Below are 12,233 nucleotides of genomic sequence, written 5' to 3'. Positions count from 1 at the left end.
AAAAATATCAACCTTATTCCTTCCCAATCATGATTTTCTGGGGCCAGAGATTTATCTCAGTGGCACTGCACCTGCCTTGCAAGTGCAAGTTCCTGAGTTTGATCCCTGGTACTGCAAAATAATAATAATAACAACAACAATAATAATTTTCTGTAATTGGTTACCAGAACTTGAATTTTTTTCATTTATTCTGTCTTGATATAGCATATCACACTTTTTTTCTTCAAGGTTGAAAATAATATATTGAATTTTAGAGCAGTGCTTCAGAATCATGTATGTGCATAAACTATTAAGGGGTGTCTGAAAATATATTTCTTAGATCTCACATAAAGAAGGTTTGATTTTGGGATGGACCACTGGAAATTCACCTTTACCAAGTTCACCAAGTAATTCTGCTGCAGGTAGATGCTGCAGGTGGATTAAAAAACAAGGATGCAAACGATCTCTACAGCATGAAGGCATTGCCTTCATGAGCTCATAACTATTTTCTCAATTTTATTACATCACCTTCATTGTGGATTTTAATTGCCTGTAATTAAAATAATGAGTATGATTATAAAATTGATTTTATATGCATGCAAAATTTTTAATATGTCATCTTTTCTAAATCTCATGTTAAATAATTACTTAGAAAGTTTAAATGAGAAAGAAATTGTAGCCTAATTGGCATAACTCTTTCCCTTTATTTTATTTTATTTATTTATTTTTGGGGGGGTGGTACTGGGCATCGAATTTGGGTCCTTGTCCTTGCAGAGCAGGTGGCTGAACCACTGAGCTAAATCCCCGGCCTGACCCTTTATTTTAATGTATGAAACCCAGACAAACTGAATATAAAGTTAAGTAATAATAGAGCAAGGACAAAACTCCAAGAATTAATACTCCCATAATGACATTTGCCAGAAGATGTCAGTGTGTCCCCCTCCCTCGCTGGGCCAGTGAGGCCCACATAGTGAAACAAGATGTGCGTCCTCCCACTCCTCCATCCTCACCAGGTAGGAGAGGCAGTGGTTTCCGTTGTCATGTCCCTAGGAATTGTTTCATAAGAAATTACCAAAAACAGGTGATTTATATAACTTGCAGAATCCATAACCAAGCATCCAAAATAGTCAGGCTTCAACTGAAGATCAGTCTTCATGACAGGAAACTGAAAGATCTTAAACTAAATGAAAACATTCAGCTGATAGATTTCAAAATCAGGATGCCAGAGATATTAGAATTGCAAGATTTCAAAACAGCCATTTAAAAAGAACAAAGTTTTTTAAACAGCTATCATAAAATCGAATATAAAGAGTAATTACAAGCACATTTGAAAAAAATAACGAGTTTTATTAAAGAAATATAAAATCTAAGGAAAGAAATAGAAGACATAAGAATCAGTGGCCTGGAAATTTGACTAATGAAAGTGCCAGGTCTGATCAGCACAGGGATAATGGGCACATACATGTGTGTGCGCGCACACACACACACACACACACACACACCCCAGTACACTAACAGAAATGAAAATGAAACAGAACTTCAGGGAGCTGAGGGGCTGAAGTAAAATGTGCAACATTTGTGTGGCATCAGAGTCCTGGAAAGAAGAGAAAGAAGGCAGCCCAGCCTGGAAGGAATGAAGGAAGGAAGGAAGGAAAAATGACAGGAGGGGAGGGAGGAAAGAGGAAGGGAAGGAAGTGGGGAGGGGAGGAAGAGAGGAAGGAAGAAGAGAATCATCAATAAACTCTTAAATTTGGAAAATAACATAGGTCTATACACTCAAAAATTGAGTTAGCTCTAAACAAATAAAACATACTCAGATTTTTAAAAATTAAAGACAAAAATCTTCAGAACAGCAGAAGCTAAACAAGACCTTACCAGGTTATCAAGGATATAGAATAACACCATCACAAACAATTGGAATCAAAGTTACAGTGGGCTCCACCAGCAACCACAGAACACACAATGTTTTTAAGTATTCAAGGGGCATCTACCAAAATAGACTTTATTGTGAATGATAGAACATTCCTCCAAATTTTTTTTAAAAATCGAAATCATAGTGTGTATGTCCATAGGAGAAAAACAATGTGAAATTGTACAGAAAGATAGCACTAAAATCTTCAAGCACTTGAAAAGGGTACATCATTCTTGCATATTGCATACATCAAAGAAGAATTAGCAAAAGAAACTTTTAAAAATTCAGTGAAATGAATAAACCTGCAACATGGCACATTTGTAAGATATAGCTAAAGTAGTGTTGAGAGAAAAACAAAAAAGTAAGGTGACAAATTAGAAAAGAGGAAAATCTCAAGTCACCATATGTCTCTTCACATGGTCAGTGAGTCAGTGCTTTAAAAATATCTGAAAAAGTTCTACCCTCATTCAGGGCTTAAAAACTCAAAATAATAGGAATAGAAGAAGACTTCAACTTGATTTTAAAACTGTAAAAAACAATGGGTATTTTAATGATAAAAGCATGAATATTTTCTTCCTAAAATTTAGGTAAATGCAGGGCTCGGAGCTTCAAGCCATCACCAATCTTACTAAAAACAGTTGTTAATGTTGCAGCTATTGCAATGAAGTAAGAAAACAGTAACAAATATACAGATTAAAAAGGAAGAAATAAAACTGTCTCCATTTGCAGATGACAAAATTGTCTGTAGAAAACCTAGAGTGTGGCTGAAAATACATCTGTCTAATAAATCAGTGCAGCAAGGTGGCAGCATCCATGGTTAACATCTGCAAATCAATTGTATTGATGTGTTCTAGCCATGAACGTGTGGATACAAAAGCCCACCAATGCTTAAGAAAATGAAATATATGGGTGGAAATCTAATTTAAGATGTAAAATTTGTACACTACTTGTATAGTAGAAACTACAATTCATTTATGAAAGTAATGATAGAAGATGTAAATAAGAGACATTATGTCTAGTAGAAGTTAACACAATTTCAAAAGTACAGTAAGATTTTTTTCTTAGAGTATATAAGATTATTGTAAAGTTTATATGGAAGGCAAAAGAACTAAAATTGCTAAAACAATTCTGAAAAAGATTAATAAAGTAGAAGCCAGTCTACCCCACATCAAGACTTCTTGTATACCTTTGGTAATCAAGACTTTCGTTTTGGTGGGAGGATAGATGAGTAGATCAGTAAAATGGAGTAGGGTGCACAGAAACAAACTAAAAAAAATATGGCTGACTAATTTTGGACAATGTTACAAAAGCAATACAGTAGAGGAAAGATGGATTTAGACCAAAGGTGCTGCTGGTATACTTGGACTTGAATATATAAATAAAAATGTAACTTGACCAAAACCTCTCACCTTATACAGAAAGAACCGGAAATAGATTATGGACCTAGATGTAAAATGTACCACTATAAACCATTTAGGAAAAAATTACTGGGAAAAATCTTCAAGAATGTTGGGCTATGTGAGAATTCTTAGACTCAACATCCAAATCAGGAATACATGGAAATAATGATAAATTATGTTCATCAAAAACATTTTTTCTCTGCAAAAGGAGTGTCTTATGTAAGACAAAATAAAGTCTACAAGAAGGTATTTCCAAAGCATACATCAGACAACTTTCAGCAATTTATATTCAGCAATTTATATATAAAGCCAATTGAGTTTAAAAATGACCAAGAGACATTTCATTGAAGAGGATCTACAGGTGGAAAGTAAGCACAGGAGTTGAGCAACAGTGATATCTATTGGGAAATGCAAATTAAAATAAAAAAGAGGTAGTACTGAACTGTTCTCAGAAAGGCTACAGTAGAAATATAAAACGCTAGCGAGAAAGTGGAAAAGCTGATAAATCACACAGAGCTAAAGGGGATATTAAATGCAACAGCAACTCAGGAAAAATTTTGTCTGTTTCTTAAGAACCTTAACATGCAGCCATCATATGAACTATTTGGACATTCATCCCAGAGAAATCAAAACATAACGTGTTCACAGGAGCTTTGAGGTTGTGTCATTCCATTCATCTTGTCCTGTAGTCTGTTACTCTATGGGAATCTTAAAATGACAAAATTACGGAGATGGAGAATAGATTGATGTTTGCCAGCGATGTAAGGAAAGGGTGAGAGCTGAGAGCAGGCTGGAAGAGGTATGTCCCTAAAACAGCAAGATGAAAGAATCTTGACCTGGAGGATTTTTCTAGATTCTGCTTACTATCAGTATTCTGGTTGCAGTTGTGCTATATTTTTCCAGCCTGTTAACAGTGGGAGAATATGAATAGAGCCTGCAAGGAAGGATCTTGCTGTATTACTTCTTACAATTGAATATAAATATAAAGTGATCTCAAAATAAATTCTTACTCAAAAACAGCAACAAAAACAAAACAACATTTTATAGTCTGTGGACCAAACCTTTTATTTTTTTCCCCCAGTACTGGAGATTGAACCAGGGCCTTCCTACTGAGCCACATTCCCCGCCTTAAATTTTTTTTTTTTTTTTTGAGATAGGGTCTCCCTAAATCATTAAGTTGTCCAGCCTGGCTGGACATCTGGATCCTCCTGTGTCAGCCTCCCAAAGTGCGAGGGTCACATGCTTGCACTACTGCACCTGGCCTTTCATCCTGTTTTAAGTAAGTGTAGCCCAGAGGTATTTACAGAAGTTCTCAGTCACAAAATTAGATAGTGAATGAATCAGAACTACACATTTTCAAATTGCTGAAATTTAGTTGAAGGCCTGCTCTAGTATACTAAAAAACTAGAAATTACTGCTAAAATCATGTTGTATTTTAAAAATTTAATATTTGCCCAACTTCTAAGGTCATTAAGTTTTAAAACAAAATTAGAATGTAGAAATTATTGTAATGTAGTTGATTTGGTTTCTCTAAAATATAATTGCAGCAAATTCTTTAGCCATTATTTTGGTATTACTTGTATTTCATAAGTTTTTCAGGTGTTAATACAGTTTATTCATTGGGTTCTAGCTCCCAATAAGCAGATAAAATTCTCTCAACTCCTCCAACATGTTATATTTATTTTTAATGTTGTGAAGTGAAATGTAAAATAAGGTCAGTTTTAAAAAGCTCTCTTCTTAATTCTTTCTGGAAAAATGATTTTGTCATAAGAATCATACATTATAAATACTAGTATGATTTCTTTGCATTTAGTATTTTTACAGCCTAATTGTGAGAAGTTATTTATCAAATATTATTATAGCTATATTTCGTGTTTCTTAACGTTATTTTGAAAGCAGCTTCTTTGTATTTAAAAGTATTCTTTTCTTATTTCATTATATTATCAGGAGGATTAGTTTTCCTAGTTTAGTAACCCAACAAAATATAATCAGGTAAAAAGCTTATGTGAATATTTTCCTCTACTACTAATATTATTTTCTGTACTTAATTAAATATTAAAATTGATGTATCAAATCCCTGGATTAAGAAACTCCAGTTGGCTTATTGTGAAAATGGACAAAAGTGACCGAATATAAATTAGAAAAAAATTGTTTATTAAGTTATCTGAGGTTCTTTTGTGTGTAATAACTATAAACCTGACATATATAGTGTTTTGAGCCAGGTACTCATATTTCATGTAATTATTAGCAGTATTTGCACTTAATGCAAATCAGTGACTGATCACTATCCTACATTGGCTGTAGTACCATTGCTGAGTAGAAAAATTAAGTTATTATTTTCCTTTTCAAAATCACTTAACTCAAGGGGCATGGGGTTAACTACCATGTTATTTGCTGATTATACAGTTTATCACATTAAATATTCCAATGAAGGGTTATAGAACAGTATTTGTTTTTTTAAAGATACAGTTCTGTATAAATATGAAGGATTTTTGAAGTAAGAAGTTGGTATAGCTTTTTACAGATATCCTCTCTCTTTCTCCCTCTCTCCCTCTCTCTCTCTCTTCTCTCCCTCTTTCCCTCCCTCTCTCTCTCTTCTTTGACCCAGTCTTGCTTTTTGTAGTTCAGGCTGACCTTGAGCTGACTATGTAGCCCAGGCTGGCCTCAAACTTGTAGAGATCTTCCTGTCTCAGTCTCCTGAGTGCTAGGATTACAGGCCTGCACCACCCTACTCAGCTGGAATCTCTGTAGTTTTAAACTATGAAATATCGATAAAATTCTAAGCAAAATTACAATGGGACTTTTAGTAGGAATTGAAAAGTTAATGCTAACATAGTAATACAAGTAGCCTAGAAAAGACAAATTAATCTTGAAAGGAGAGATTAATATTGGGAAACATATACTCCCTGATTTCAAAACTTATTTTCAAGTAACTGTTACCAAAACCCAATGATATTAATGTACTGATAAAAAGTGATGAATAAACAATACTATAGAATGCAAAAATATCCACACATACCCAGTTTACTTTTCACAGTTAGGATAAAAGTAATTTATTGGAGAAAGTAGTCTTTTTTGACAAATGATGTTAGGATACCTAGATAGATATATATTAAGTTACAAAGAATTAACCCAACATGGACCATAGACAAAAAAATAGAACCTTTTGTAGTTTTATATTGAACTTTCATTTAAAAAGTGGGAAAATAACTTTATAAATCTTGGATGATTTCTTTAAAATGACCAGAAAAACATTTAACATGATGAAAAAAGGATATAAAAATAAAATTTATATGTTAACACTATTAACAAGGTAAACATCAAACCAAATACTAGGAGAATATATTCTTAGTACATATACCTAAAACGAATTTGTATCTAACATGTAATAACTTCTAAAATCAATAATAAAAATACAAAGCATCTGATAAAAATGGGCAGGAAACTTTAACACGGAGTTATTTCATTAAAGATAAAATTTTAAAAAGCCAGTGAGGGTCCAGGGATTTAGCTCAGTGGTTCAGGTGCCTGCCTCGCAAGCACAAGGTCCCAAGTTTGATGCCCGGTACAAGGAGAAAAAAAAAAAAGCCAATGAACACATGAAACTAGGCTAATAGAATCACAGTGGTGCCTCAGTTCATGAAGTTGGTTCTGTGATTCTGGGGAGTCATGTTTCCCTCCTGAAGTGGAGTCCACAAACCAAAGCAAAATTTTGCAGATTGCTTCTGTTCTCAAAATGAATTGTTCACAAACAGAACACTTTTTACTACTTTTCACTGTTGCACACAATGGCACAGTGTTAGAATTTCCCTCCTGGAACACTGAAGCCCAGGACAGCAGAGGCAGCCATGCTCACTGAGTATCTGCGGGCTTCACCTGGTGTCCAGTCTCCTTGGGACCTGGGTCAGGCCATGTGACTAGTCCAGGCCAATGGACTGCAAGTAGATGGGATATGCGCCTTCTCAGAGTGAAGATATGTAGCAGCCCGTTCCCCAACAAGACAACTTTGGAACTGATGTGTTCCACATGGAATGGTTAAAGAAAAACATGATACATACGTTTTTGAATGGCATGTCATCTTCTAACTGGTTTATCCTCTTCAATATTTCTAGATGAGAAACTAAAGGTTTTGCAGGAAGGGAAAGAAAGATGAGAATGCAGACAACTAGAACTAGGGAAAATGTGGTTAAAGCTACAGGGTAGTTTTATAAAAAGGACCTCCGAGAAGTTAGAAACAGGAATGACTTATAGCTGAGGAGCTCTGGAAAGTCTTTACGGATATGGAGTCCCTTTTGCTATCATTAAAGGACAGGGAAAATTGAAATAAGCCAAAGAAAGAGAACAACACCTTTGTCTTCAGCAAAAAGAGAAATAAGAATGACTGATTTACATATCAAAATGTATTTATTCTGAGAAGCATTCAAAAGAATAAAAAAATTGAAATGAGAACCAGATATTTTTTCACCCATTAGATTGGCCAAAATAACCGTGGTAAAACTCAGTGCAGGTGACAAAGTAGGGTATGACAGTGTGGGTGACATGCAGTGGAAGGATAGCGGTATATTTCTGAAGATTTGGGCAGTAAATATTAAAATCTTTAAAAATCTGCTTGCTTTTCACACAGTGATTTCATGTCTAAAATGATTTCTTCCATATGAAGATAATTGTGTGCAGATAGTCCTAATAAAAAAGTTAAAAATTATAAAAAAAACCCCACAAAACAGTAAATAATCTAGTATCTATCCATAGGTGTTTGGTAAAAAAAAATGTATAGTGTATATATGAGAATATTAAGTGTAATAAAATGATATGTATACAAACCCAACTGACATGGAAAGATCTATAACATATACAGATTGGTTATTTATTTATTTATTTTGAGACAGGGTCTCACTATATGGTTCAGCCTGGCCTGGAACTCACTATGTAGCCCAGGCTGGCCTTGAATTCAGTGTTCCTCCTGCCTCAGCCTTCCAAGTGTGGGGATTACAGGTGGACACCACCACATCCAGCTAATATGGGATGTTTGAAAGTATTATGGACTCTATGATCCAATTTTTAGTATTTATGAGCTACTTATTGACTGTTTCATATTTTTATGAGTTATAATGTATAGAATCATATAATGTCTAATTACATTGGCATGTATGCTTTATGTACATGCATTTGACTTAGCTAGATTTAGATTTATATATATGTGTATCCTTTCTGAATGTTTGTATATCAGAATTTTACCAAACTTGATGGTTTTATATAGAATCATGAGTGGTACTCGCTTTTACTCATTTTCTGAATTCTTTACCGTGTGTGTTACTTTCATAATAAAAAGAAAGGTATTTGAAAAGTAAAGAGGAGGGAGAAAAATGCTTTAGAATTTCGGCAAATCAGCTAAAGCATGGTATTTTCAATATGTAACTTTACTACTAGTATTTCTGCCATCCGAATTTTTATGAAAAGTGAAATTATTAAATATGAAATGTTTGTCATACATTGAATCAGTTCACGTCTTTACTAGCCTTTATAATACTAATGACATGAGTAGACCTGTTGTTATTGTGTACTTACTGCAGCGTGCAGGGAGTCAGCAGAGATGGTGAGCAGGAACAAGCTGGTGGATTTGGCAGTTTCTAATAGATCAGAGAGTGCAAATTGTTTCCCAGACCAAATTCAAATGGCAAATGTATTTTGTTCAATACACACCATTTGACAAAAATAGGAACTGTCTACCATCCCTTAAAATTGGGAGTTTTTATATAAAAGTTCAGATTCCTGACCTCATCGCACATATTTCAGATCTGACCAGTGGGGTTGGAATATTCATTTCCACCAGGCAACAATTAACTGGAAGAGAGTAGTGGTTGCTCTGTCCCTCAAGTTTTCCAGATACCGCCTGTAGGCCTCATTCAGGTTACCTGTCCAGGGTTTTCACTAGGAAAAGAAAACAAATAGCAAGGTGACAAGAGAAACTGCCCTTGGCACTGAGCTTTCCTTTAATAGGCACTAAGTATTTGAAATAGTGGAAAACACCTAGGAAAAAAGCTATCACTGAAACAGGATAAGTTGGCCTGAAGAACTCTCGCCTCTCCTATAATAGCTCTTCATTAATGACTTCTTTTTTCTTTTCTTCTTTTTATGGCATTGAATTACTGTGTCAGCATAGACTACTTTGGTCCTTCACTGTGATTTCTAACCCTTGTGATGGCCCTTGTGATATACCTCTGCTGAATGTCTTGGAGTATTTCATGTGAAGTTTCTTCTCGATTCAAAGGGCACCTTGACATTATTGTTAAAATGCAAATCTTCTCTGTTTGATTTTTACAAAGGCTGAAGAGATAACTTTAACCATTGGCCAAGCATTTGACCTGGCATACAGGAAATTTCTAGAATCTGGAGGGAAAGATGTTGAAACAAGAAAGCAGATTGCAGGGCTACAAAAAAGAGTGAGTAAACTAAGCTTCTTGTTTCACGTTTGTATCGTGTAAGTGCAGGGAGCTTTGCGTATCATCAGACAAATCTAGGAAGCCTGCTATTAAATTTTCCCCACACTGACTGGAACTGCCTTCACTGTGTTCCTATAATTTTTCATTCCTGATCCCCTGCACAGTTTTTAACTATTTTATATTGAATTCCCACAAGAACTTAGTGTTCTCATGTGACTTTGCTTCACTTCCCGATGCTTCTCATGGGGATCAGAGCAGCAGAAGCAGCAGATTCTGGGTAAGTGGTTTCCCATGCAGATCAGATTTCTTTGTAATTAAATTACACCCTTTCTCCACTCTTCCAAATCGTCACAGGCAAGTTTGACTGTCTTGTGGTTATGCTTCGAGATTATGGGTACAGCTTCCACAGTGCAGCAAGAAAACACACAGAGGACACATTAGGAACATCAAACTTGCACACACATAAAAATATATTTTATGCTTACCGTGTCTTTCCAGTGATCTGGAATCCTCCAGTATTTCCCAAGTTGTGTCAAATAATTTTCTGCCCTGTGTACAAGAGTACAAAAATTTAAATAGCATCAAATGCTGTTCATGACTGAAGTCAGTATTATAGCCAGTGTCTTCCAAGAAAAAAATTCTGAAAATTATACGTTGATCATTTGCTTTTTAGATCCAAGACCTAGAAACAGAAAATATGGAACTTAAAAATAAAGTACAAGATTTGGAAAACCAGTTAAGAATTACTCAAGTATCAACATCTCCAGTAAGTTTATTGAATATCTGTTTGTTTTCCTTAGAAACAAGATGTTGTGGATATAAAATGTCTCTGCATTGCAAGTTCAGAAATAACATTTTCTGAACAATAATTTAAAACTCAACATGGATAGAGATGATGCCTAGTAAGCAAGATTAATTTAAAATTAAAATTACCTAGGTAGTGCAGATGAAAATTGTTTTCCCTTGTTACTCTTTCTCCTTGTATTTCAACCTCCATTGAACTTAAGGTTTAATATACTTTTCTCTTTGAGACATATTCTTTCCTTTATCCCTATTGATTATTGTTTACTGAGGTTAGATTGAGACTCATGCCTGTCCACCCCTGAGTGCTAAACTTCATTGTAGTAAATGGACTGCTAACTAGATTGAATATGGTTCCTTATATTACATAGCAAGGGTTCCCACTGGGAGTGAGCTAATTTATTTTAGACATTAAAGTGAATGGTGGTCTCTATAGGCAACACACATTTTTATAGTTAAATTATTTATTTCTGGCTTGCCACAGTTTAGAAATCCTTTTTTTCCCAGTATCATATATGACATCAGTATTATGAGACTTTGGCAAAAGGAATTTTTTGGAGGGAGGTAGAATTTAAAACAGTATTTTTTCTAAGCAAATTCTATTTTTCACAAGATGTTTTTTTCTATTTGATTCATCTGTACTACTGATAGTCTTCATTAACGTGTACACTTAATTTGCATTTAAAATACTTAATATGTAACTGAAGCACAGTTTTGGCTTTCTAAAGTTTTCAAAGAATTTATATATAAATACATATATATATATATATATATATATATATATATAAAACAGTTCATCAGTTCTTCACCATGAAGCAGAATGCTTCTGTAAGTTGGATTTAGGACTTCAAACTTGGCATACCTTGGAAATAGGTCAAAGTTTTTTCTGTGTTCTGAAAGCCTGCTTTTCTGCTTTCCATTCTGAAAGAGGTGGTCTTTCCATTGCTCTGTAGCATATTTAACAGTGGCACTGATAGAGCTGAGAAGAAATATTGGCAGTCCAGGTGCTCATGTGCCCCTGATAGGTACAGTGAGAGGCTGGCGTGTCCTCTTCAGGGTTTGTCTTTATCAATACATTCCTTGTTAGTTTTCCTCATCACTATTTGCTGCTCAACAAGATTTTTTCTTGCTTCCCTCAGGGAAACATATCAGCTGAAACTCCTTTTTGAACTTTTGGCCCCTTAGTAGAAAACATATCCTGTTAAGTCTTGTTGAAAATCTCATTATAAGCTATTCCGTGAAACAACCTGAGAGTAACAGATAAAAAAAGGAGGAAATAAATGAAGGAGAAGGTAGTTGTTCATCCAATTCATCACATGTGCTTGGTTCAGCCTTTATGTTGACAAGGAATACAGTAGGTGCATTACCATTTAGGGTGCAAAGGAAAAATTTGTTCTTTGCGTATTCTCTTCCCATGTTGAAGGGCAGGATTTGGAAGGAGCAAAAAAGGTTAGAACACGTTGATAAAATTCTCGCTCTCCTGTTTTTCCTGTCCCCTCAAAGCCATCCACTGCCCTAGCAGTGGGGTAACTGAGAAGAAGGTTGGTGATAAGGACTGTATTGATGGTCACCTCTGATTGCCATGTCAGCTTCAGAAATGGTAAAGGACAAGCAGAATGACGAAGTGTCCTTAATTTAGTTTCTGTGCTATTTTATGTAGGAAGCATGAAAGTTGGTATGCAAATGAAGCACAGAACTTCC

The 12,233-nt window shown here is 34.9% G+C and overlaps 1 protein-coding gene and 1 pseudogene across 39 annotated transcripts in view; one reads left to right on the top strand and one right to left on the bottom strand.

The window, feature by feature from the left end:
• Gulp1 (GULP PTB domain containing engulfment adaptor 1) overlaps nucleotides 1–12,233 on the top strand; it is a 271,287-nt gene that overhangs the window by 231,752 nt on the left and 27,302 nt on the right. For 20 of the 39 annotated variants that reach the window (XM_087209608.1, XM_087209602.1, XM_004872306.4 and 17 more), the window contains 3 exons: nucleotides 9,615–9,731; nucleotides 9,928–10,008; nucleotides 10,405–10,497. In XM_087209608.1, coding sequence (XP_087065734.1) covers nucleotides 9,615–9,731; nucleotides 9,928–10,008; nucleotides 10,405–10,497 — 291 coding nt within the window. The remainder of the gene's footprint in view (nucleotides 1–9,614; nucleotides 9,732–9,927; nucleotides 10,009–10,404; nucleotides 10,498–12,233) is intronic. The other 19 variants (XM_087209621.1, XM_087209619.1, XM_087209627.1 and 16 more) reach the window with 2 other exon arrangements.
• Nucleotides 5,002–5,073, bottom strand: LOC147828515 (small nucleolar RNA SNORD36; annotated as a pseudogene).

The sequence above is a fragment of the Heterocephalus glaber genome, unplaced genomic scaffold (genome assembly GCF_053883595.1).
Source record: "Heterocephalus glaber isolate CG9 unplaced genomic scaffold, H.glaber_assembly_v1.0 deba00001058, whole genome shotgun sequence".
Taxonomy (NCBI): Eukaryota; Metazoa; Chordata; class Mammalia; order Rodentia; family Bathyergidae; genus Heterocephalus; species Heterocephalus glaber.
The sequence above is the reverse complement of the archived record's forward strand: the minus strand, read 5'-3'. Positions and strand labels throughout refer to the sequence as shown.